Raw genomic sequence first — 9885 nt, 5'->3', positions numbered from 1 at the left:
ACCAAAAATAAGTAGAATAGGTACAATTAATTTCTTAAGGCTAAATTTATCTTTAAAGTTTACTGATCTGCATGTATTAACTCATATATATGGAAGCTAGAAACAATGGCACAGATGAGCCCACCTGTACTGCAGACAAGAGAACAAACATTGGTGGAGGAGGGGCGAGGGGGACAGACCCGGAGACTGACACATACACACCGTGAGGTGTAAAACAGCTGGAGTGGGAAGCCGGTGTCGCACAGGGAGCTCAGCCCTGCGTTCCTGATGATGTGGGGGGTGGGGGCGGGGAAGGGTCAGGACGGAGGGGGTGAATGCATAGTTACAGCTGATTCGCCAGGCTGTAAAGCGATTCCCTCCAATATAAAGTTTACTAATCTGAAACTCAAGGAGTGTAACTTTGGTCAATATACTCTCCCTTTTTTCAATTCTAGTTTTCTCAGATTTTCAAGGTTGCTGTAAATTACTTAACCTTTGGCAATTAAGTTTTGGGCATAGTACTTTTTCCCTTGAACTGTCTGTGATGGCCGATTTCATGTGTCAATCTGATGGGGCCCCAGTGCCCAAGCTAACATTATTCTAGTGTGCCTGTGAGGGTGTCCCAGGTGAGAGGAGCCTGAGAATGGGCAGCCTGCGCCCTCCCAGGGGGATGGGCATCACTCAGCCCCCTCGACGGCCTCCTCACGAGAAACGTGTGTGCACATGTGTCCTGTAGGGCCTGTGCTCTGGGGAGCCCAGCTAACATGAGAAGACAGTGCCAATCTGCTGGCGGTCTGCCGGTGACAGGAACCAGAGGTTTTCTTTAACACAGCTCCCCGGGCACACACAGCTCCAAGCCAAAGACAGTTCCCTCTCCAGGCAAACAGACAAGCGTGGGCTCCCAGAGTCCCCATCAAACCTCTGGCGCCAAACACCAGACCAGCTCCAAGGTCACAGCCACAAATGCCATGTCGGGCAGAGGGTCCAGGCTGGGTGGGTGGGCCTGGCGGGGTATGTGTGCGTCCTCATAGATACACAGGGCACTGGATCACCCTAACAGGGCACCTATCTTACACTTTTACAAACATCTTAGGTAACAAACATCCAGCTTCAGAGAACTAGGTAGGTTTTCCTTTTGCTTTTATTACAAGCATATAATATCAATTGGCAAAACACTGAATACAAGCTTCACTATCATAAAATCAAAACATTTAAGCAATATTCCAAAAAAGATTTTTAGATTAAAATCTAGCCACCAATAGTACAAAAAAATTACACACCAACACAAAGCATAAAAAATGTAAACTTCAAACCAAACAGTCAGAAACATGTGTCTGTGCGTCACCTCCACAACCCCCACAGCCCCCAAGCTCCACGTGGGACGCTAGGGCAGCAAGGGCTCTCGCCCCCGGACGCTACATCTTTCAGGAAAATTGGTTTTCTTGCACCTGACGAAGCTGTTGGAATAGACATTTACAAGAATGCTACACATGTGCTCAGGGACACGTAATATTTCAGGCCCCTCAGATGTGCCCTAGACGTGGAGACTCGTGAGCTGATAAGACGGCAGCTCCCCGGCAGGGGCAGCAGCTCAGCGATGACTCCGGTGTCGTCTGAATCGTTTCTTAACAACTTACCCCAACCTATTTAAACACCAAGGCAAGAAACACACTGGTTTATCACGTGAAGGTCACACGTGATGCGCTGGAGTGTAAATGATTTCCTGAGGAAATAGAGAAACTGAGCTTTTCGTGATTTATCTGCACTAAATGTATTTTCAGTGTTCTGAGAGCACATCAAATATTCACGTACAAAGAAGAAATCAGTTGGCTTGTTCCTAGAATATTCAATCCAATGACACATTTCAAAATCACTGTAAAATACATCCTGTGGGCTTTGAGGAAAAAGCAAATAAATTTCTAAAGACTTCTAATATGACGAGGGGGCGTAGAGGCCGCACGCCCTGCAGGGCTCTGGAGCCCGGGAAGTAGCACCGTCACAGCTGTGGTCAGTGCGGGGCGTGTCCTGGGCCGCCAGCATGCGGGGCCCAAGGCATGAGGCCAGTCTTGGCCACGCGGTCCCTGACTCTCACTGATGGCAGACACCCCCACGCAGGCCCCCACACACTCCTGACAAGAGCATTCTCGTGAGGACCACGATGGAGAAGAAGAATCAGAGCTGAGCATACACGTGCGGAGGGCCCCCCTGCACCCCCTTCAAGTCAGCAGAACAGACGCTGCAGACAACTCAACGTAACTCTAGTGAACACACGCTGGAGCCTGCCGCACAGATGCACAAACCGCGCTTCATCCACGAGAAACAACACACACAAATTAAAACTACTCAAAGTAAAAAGAAGAAGCTTGCAAAACACCTCACAATTTTCATTTTATATGCCTGTAAATAAAGCTGGACCACTGAAAACAAACAATTGGATGGGAAAATATGATAAAAGGCTTAAAATAGAATAAATAATTTTATAAAGTTAAGTTTTCTTCTTTTTCACCCCCCAAATCTTAAATTCAATATTATATATTCTATCTGAATCTTCTATTTTTATGACGCCTGTGTCTAGTGAGACCCTGCCCTGCTGACAAGCTCGCTACTGCTTGCTGACTGACAGCGTTTGCTTTACCAGCATCAACAGTTGTGAAAACTACTTCACAGTAACTCCATCTGTTTAAAAAAAAAAAAAGGTGACAGGATCCAATCACTAGCGATCCCGGCTTTCATGCTGGAAAAGATGGGTCTCCCTTTGATGTTAAGCAGACGTGCGAGGACAGGGCAGGCTTCCCTCCACTGAAAGGCCCCCAGCGCCGGCCCTTAAGGCTGCGTCGGACCAGAGGTGGCAGGACCGGGCTCTCCTGCAGTGAAGACAGTCTGCACGGGGACATCTTAGAAAAATAGGTACTTCTGCTGCTGAGGTTTCATCAGGGCCACACGCTACACACGCAGGACCAGGGGTGGTCGGGGCCCAGGGGGACGGTGGCACCAGCTCGCCCGCCTCCACCTCTGTGTATTAAGTACATCAACTTAGCACCGTGGCAAATTCAAGTGATTGCAAAGACAGCCGCAAGGTTACAGATACACACTATGAGATCACACAGTCAGGCTCCTGTTAGTCTGACCCCGAATTAATGGTATTTGAATTTTGACGCTCATACTGTTTAATCCTTCCTTACCTTGACCACACAGAATACCTAAATTCTAATCTTATACTTCAACTGCATTGAGAACACATGGTTTTACAGAACGTTTCAGCAGAAATGTGTATTTGAGGTAGACAGGTAATATTTACTCATACACATCTACTCATTAAACCCTTGAATAGGAACTCTTAAAAAACCAATTTGGATGAAAAATGAGCTTAGGTAACTAATAATTCAAACAGTCCTGGGAGTAATGGGGTTAAATAAAGAGGTGAACTTTGACCAATTCCTAGGGAAAAACTTGGTTTTATGTTTCTGAAAGGCCTTATATTAAAATCACTTGGACTGAGTTAATTTGTTTTACTTATCACTAAGGAGCTGCTTCTGACATTTATGCATATGAAACAGGAAGTAAAAGAAAATAAACAAACTTGAATGTCAGTGAGCCTGACCACTACTTCCAAAGCAAGTTCAAGAAAAATGCTAGTCACCAAGGTGAAGTTCTTCACGGAAAACCCAGCTCTCAGGAGACCATCAAGACTACCTACCGAATGAGGCGGCCCCAGGACCCCAGGGCGCAGAGGTGGCGGCGGGGAAGAGCCCGAAGCTCAGGCAAAAGCCACCGGACGCGGACACGCACGGGGACAGACACACAGCCAGGACGAGCTCGCACCCAGGAAGGGCCCTCGCCTCACTCCTGCCTCCAGACATTCCAAACTACGATCTTGAAAGAACAAAGATGGATGTGCTGGCAAAGAGTTTATTCTCGAATTCCACAAAAATACGAACATTTGGGAGGAGAAAGGTTAACAGAGGGTGTGCTGCCTTTGCTGGGTTTTAGGTCCTAAGTAACTGAGGACAGCAGCTTCCAACGCACAGGACCCCGCTGGCCCCGCCGTCTGCTCCGGGAGAGGGGGGTGGGCAGGGCAGACGTGCCCGCCGCTGAAGGTGGACCCGGCGGGCCCTGGGGTCTGCACGCCTGGGGCTTCAGTGGAGACACACCCCCGGGCGCCAGTCCCACCCCCACAACCACCATCGATTCCTTCAGCAAAACGAAAAAGGGAAAGAATCAGCGTGAAGTTAACCGGCGGCACTGAGCAACTTGTGCCCTGTTTAATAAAAGCGAGTTTTGAGAAGAACTGTTCTGAGAACCAGTGTTGACTGGCCCAGTCCGCTCTGCTGAGCCGCTGCGCTGGTGCTGGGGTGCGGCACCCTGCCCTGGGCTCTGGGTCCCCCGGGGGTCAGAGCCCCCCTGCCTTCACATTCCCTAACGTGGAAAATGAAACACCATGGTTAACTCACGATACTCATGGAAACCTCTTTTGGTTGCTTTTAAATTAAATTTTTATATATCTTCTAAGTCTTCAGGAAGCTAAAGGCAACATAAATATCGTCATTCACCATGAAAAGACATTTTTTTCAATAACTTAGGAAGGATTCAATAAACGTACAAGTATTTGGGGGCTATCGTGAAACCTAATTCATAAACTGAACGGAAGTGACTGAGATTTCCAAGACCTGGAAAGCAAGCAAAGGTCACATGTTGGAATGAAGGCCGCCGCCTCACTGTCCTCACGCTGGTCCCCGTGCGTCACATCTGCAACCCTGTGCCGAGCGTCTCATCACGTGCGATTCTCTCTCATACAAAAGTGATAAATACTCTCTGTTCGAGGTCCAGTCCACACGGCGCCCGGGGCAGCACCTGAGTGCCGTGGCCCCGCCTGGCACGTGCCCTCGGGCGCCTGGGTGCCGTCTCCGCTGTGCTCACAGCAGGTCCATCTTGGGTCTGTAGTGCAACAGGAGGGGTGCCTTCTGCAAGACAAGGGGTGGGGGGGGGCCGGGACCCCCCCGGGGGTCAGCTGCGGAGGGAGCCCCCGCCTGCTCCTGCCCCCACCTGCCCCTGTCTGGTCCCCACTCGCCCTCGGACCCCGGCCCCAGCCAGCGGTCGGCCAGCCTGTCTCCCCTGCTCTCAGGCAGACCCTGGGGGTCATGCCTGTCTGTTTCCTGCTCCAGAGAGGGACCATGGCTTGAAGGGTGCCTTCCGATTGCAGTGGCCCCTCCCTCCCCAGGATGTCAGTCACCTTGATCAAGAGGGATGAGACAAGTGGGGGCCTGGGGACTGCAATACCCATGGCCACTCTGGGGCTGATGACTTCAGAGCGACTGCACTGCTGACAGTCCCATGGTGGGCTGTTACTCCTAGGCTCTGAAATAAACCACACACAACCACAGCAGTCTCACCTTGAATCTCCACCTCGTGACGACGACAAATTTGAGTGTATGGTCCTTGCCAAGGATCTCCTCGTTGCATAAAATGTCCAGCTGCCAGGAGAACAAGACCTCAGTCAGCGGGGCCTAGGGCTTGGCGCTCAGAGCACGGGGCCTCTGGTCCAGGCAGTCACGCCCGTCAGCGGAGAGCCACCTGCCTTCCTTCTGGGGCAGCACCAGCGGGAAACAGCACTCAGAAGGCCCTTCCCTGCCCCACCCGAGGGTGGACAGCACTCAGGGCCTCTGTCTACACAGGACAAGGCAGCAGCCCTGTCGTGGGACGGCAGCCTCCAGGCAACTCTCACCAAAAAGCACCCTGTGCCCCAGCATCAGTCCATCTTGGCCAGGTTTGTCCCTCTCACCTCAGTGGAAAAAAGGTTACGGGCTCCACAGACAATTCTTCCCTTTTTTTAAAAAAGACTTTTTAGAGCAGTTTTAGGTTCACAGGAAAATTTAGCAGAAGATACAGAGTCCTCATGTATCTCTTGGCCCCACCCCACAGCCTCCCCCCTGCCATCAGCACCCCTGATGTAAACATGTTACACCTGATGAACCTCCATCAACACATCCTCACCTCCCATAGCCACAGCCTCCCCCAGGCTCAGGACTGATGCTGTGCCTTCTGGGAGCCTGGACAGACACACAGTGACTAGTGTCCTCCAGGACAGTGTCACTCAGAGCAGGCTCACGGCCCTGGGACTCCGCGGGGGGCCTGTCCCTCTCGCCCTCCGCCCCTGGCAACTGCGGCTCCTAGCGCCGTCTCCACGGGTTTTTCCAGATGTCACAGGCTCGGATCGCAGCGTGCAGGCTTTCTGGATTGGCTTCTTTCACTGTCATACGCACTGGAGGTTCCTCCACGTCTCTCATGCCCTGTCAGCTCTTTTCTCTTGGCTGAGTGATGTTCCACTGTCTGGATGGACCACAGTTTACTTATCCACTCACCTTCTGAAGGATGCCTTGGCTTCCAAGTTTTGGCAACTGTGACTAAGCTGCTATAAACATCTGTGTATAAGTTTTCTTGTGGACCTAAGTTTTCAACTCCTTTGGGTAAGTACCGAGGGGCTTGATTGCTGAATTGTACGTATGGTGAGAGCTGTTTTGTGAGAAACCACTGAACTGTCTTCCTAAGTGGCTGCACCGTTTTGCATTTCCACTGGCAGTGATAAGTTTCTGTTGCTCCATGTCCTGGCCAGCATGTGGTGGTGTTGGGGTCCTGGATTTTGGACATTCTGTAGGTGTGGAGTGGGATCTCATTGTTTTAATTTGCATTTACCTGATGACAAATGTTGTTGACCTAGATGGTCTTTTTATTATTATTTTTTTTGGCAGTGCCATGCAGCTTGCAGGATTGTAGTTCCCTGACCAGGTATTGAACCCAGGCCACTGCAGTGAACGCACCGAGTCTTAACCACTGGGCCACCAGGAATTCCCAGATGGTCTTTTGAACTTCTCTCTCCAGGCAGGGGAGGAAGGGTCCTGACGTGTGCCTCCTGCGTCTGCCATGGAGACAGCACAACTGTGGGTCAGGACAGAGAATGCCAGGAGTGCGATCCTTGGAGTTCTGTCTGGGAGCCCGCAGGCTCAGGCCCTCTGGAGGCGCCAGGGCTCCCTGGCCCGGGGCAGCGTCCTTCCCACCCTGCTTCCATCCTCAGGTGGCCCCAAGCTCCCTCTACTTTCTCCTCTGTACGCATCAATAGTTCGTTCTTATTTACCATTAAAATGACTGGGGTAAGATGCACGTAAAATTTACCAGCTTAGCCATTTTCAAGTGCGTAGCTCAGTGGTGTTAACCACCTCCATGATGTGCAGCTGCCACCGTGCCCACCCACGGACTCTGCGTGTGTGAACCTGTAACTCTGCCCGCTTAGTCAATAACCGCCCGTCCCCTCCCCAGCACCAGCAACTCCTATTCTACTTTCTGTCTTTATGATTCCGATGCCTCTGGGGACCTAGTATAAGTGGAATCGGACAGTATTTGTCCTTTTGTGATTGGCTTACTTCATTTAGCATAGTCTCCTCAAGATTCATCTATGTTGTAGCAGGTGTTAGAATTTCCTTCCTGTTTAAGGCAGAATATTCCATCGTATGGACGGACCACATTTTGCTTATCCATCACCCACTGATGGATGCTTCCACCTTCTGCCCACTGTCAATAACACTGCTACAAGCATGGGGGTACAAATATTTCCCCGGGATCCTGTTTTCAATTCTTTTGGGTATTACCCAGAAGTGGAATTGTTAGATCTCATGGTAGTTCTGTTTAATTTTTTGAGAAATCCTCACACAGTTTTCCAGAGTGGCTGTACCATTTTATATCCCATCAACAGTGCACAAGTGTTCCAATTTCTCCACATCCTCACCACCACTTGTTTCTTATTTTTCGCAGTAGCTATCCTACTGGATATGAGGTAGGTCTCATCACAGTTCTGGCTTGCATTTCCCCCGTGATTAGTGATGTTGATTATGTTTTCATGTGCTTATTGGCATATGTACATCTTTGGAGAAATGTCTACTCAAGTCCTGTGCTCATTTTGTAATTGAGTTTTTTTGTGCTCTATTTTAGAAATAGTCTATCTATTCTGGATAGTAATTCCTTGTCAGATATATGATTTATAAATACTTCCTTCCATTCCATACAATTTCTTTCTTTTTTTTTTTCAATTCAACGAGGTCCAAATTGTCTAATTTTTCTTTTGTTACCCATTCCTTGGGTATTCTATACAAGCAATCATTGCCAAATCCAATGCCAAGTTTTTGTCCTATGTTTTCTTTTAAGAGTTTTATTGTTTCAGGTTTTACATTTATGTCCCTGATACACTTTGAGTTGATTTTTGTATGCTGTGTTAGGTAAGGGTCAAACTTCATTCTTTTGTACGTGGCTATCCAGTTTCCTCAGCACCATTTGTTGAAAAGACTGTCCTTTCCTCATTAGAGGGCCTTGGAACCTTGTCAGTTGACCACATATGTGAGGATTTATTCTATTCTCTATTCTGCTCCATTAGTCTGTCTCTCTCAATGCCAACACCACAATTTTGGTTAGTGTATCTCACTAGTACGTTGGGAAACTTTGAGTCCTCCAGTTTTGTTCCTTTTCAAGGTTGTTTTGGCTATTTGGGTTCTTTGAGAGTCCATAAAAAAATTAGGATGCATTTTTTTATTTCTGCAAGAAATATCTTTGGGATTTTGATAGGAATTGTTATTGAATCTGTAGTTCATTTGGGTAATACTGACATTTTAAACAATATTAAGTCTTCTAATCCATGAATGTGGTACACGTTTCCACTTGCTTCTCTCATTTTTCAGCACTTTCTATAGTTTTCACTGTACAAGTCGCTCACTTCCTTCGTTAACGTAATTCCTCAGTACTTCGTTTTTGGGAATTGCTTTTACTGGGCTACAGCCGCTTCACAGGGTGTGTGAGTCGCTACGGTGCGTATATGCCCCCTTCCCATTTGTGTCACCAGAGCAGTGAGTGGGGCCCTGGGAGCCACACAGGACATCCTCACACCTTCTTCCTTTACACGCGGCTCCACCGTGCACATGTCAACCTCGATCTCCCAAAGGACATCCTCACACCTTCTTCCTTTACACGCGGCATCCACCGTGCACATGTCAACCTCGATCTCCCAAAGGACATCCTCACACCTTCTTCCTTTACACGCGGCTCCACCGTGCACATGTCAACCTCGATCTCCCAAAGGACATCCTCACACCTTCTTCCTTTACACGCGGCATCCACCGTGCACATGTCAACCTCGATCTCCCAAAGGACATCCTCACACCTTCTTCCTTTACACGCGGCTCCACCGTGCACATGTCAACCTCGATCTCCCAAAGGACATCCTCACACCTCCTTCCTTTACACGCGGCTCCACCGTGCACATGTCAACCTCGATCTCCCAAAGGACATCCTCATTACCTTCTTACTTTACACGCGGCATCCACCGTGCACATGTCAACCTCGATCTCCCAAAGGACATCCTCACACCTTCTTCCTTTACACGCGGCTCCACCGTGCACATGTCAACCTCGATCTCCCAAAGGACATCCTCACACCTCCTTCCTTTACACGCGGCTCCACCTGCACATGTCAACCTCGATCTCCCAAAGGACATCCTCATTACCTTCTTACTTTACACGCAGCATCCACCGTGCACATGTCAACCTCGATCTCCCAACTAACGCCACTCCCCAGCTTTCCTCTCTTGATGTCCATGTTTGTTCTCCATGTCTGTGTCTCTATTTCTGCTTTGCACATAACATCAGCTACACCATTTTTTTACATTACACACATATGTGTTAATATATTTGTTTTCTCTGACACTTCACTTTGTATGACAGTCTTTAAGTCTATCCACATCTCTACAAATGACCTAATTTTATTTCTTTTTATGGCTGAGTATATTATTCTTTCTGATGCTATTATAAATGTATTTAGTTTTATAATTTGCTTTTCAGCTTGTTCATTGCTCATGTACAAAAATGTATC

At 48.7% G+C, this 9885-nt stretch overlaps 1 protein-coding gene across 1 annotated transcript in view; it reads right to left on the bottom strand.

Annotated features, from left to right (window-relative positions):
- Nucleotides 1–1102: 1102 nt before the first annotated feature.
- Nucleotides 1103–9885, bottom strand: part of PCGF3 (polycomb group ring finger 3) — a 50253-nt gene continuing 41470 nt past the window's right edge. Inside the window, exons 10-11 of the mRNA XM_043905911.1 lie at nt 5370–5450; nt 1103–4940 (exon numbers count right to left, since the gene is read on the bottom strand). Coding sequence (XP_043761846.1) covers nt 4893–4940; nt 5370–5450 — 129 coding nt within the window. The 3' untranslated portion in view covers nt 1103–4892. The remainder of the gene's footprint in view (nt 4941–5369; nt 5451–9885) is intronic.

Source organism: Cervus elaphus, chromosome 6 (genome assembly GCF_910594005.1).
Source record: "Cervus elaphus chromosome 6, mCerEla1.1, whole genome shotgun sequence".
In the NCBI taxonomy this organism is placed as follows: Eukaryota; Metazoa; Chordata; class Mammalia; order Artiodactyla; family Cervidae; genus Cervus; species Cervus elaphus.
Note: the sequence above shows the minus strand (reverse complement) of the source record. Positions and strands in the feature narration are given on the sequence as shown.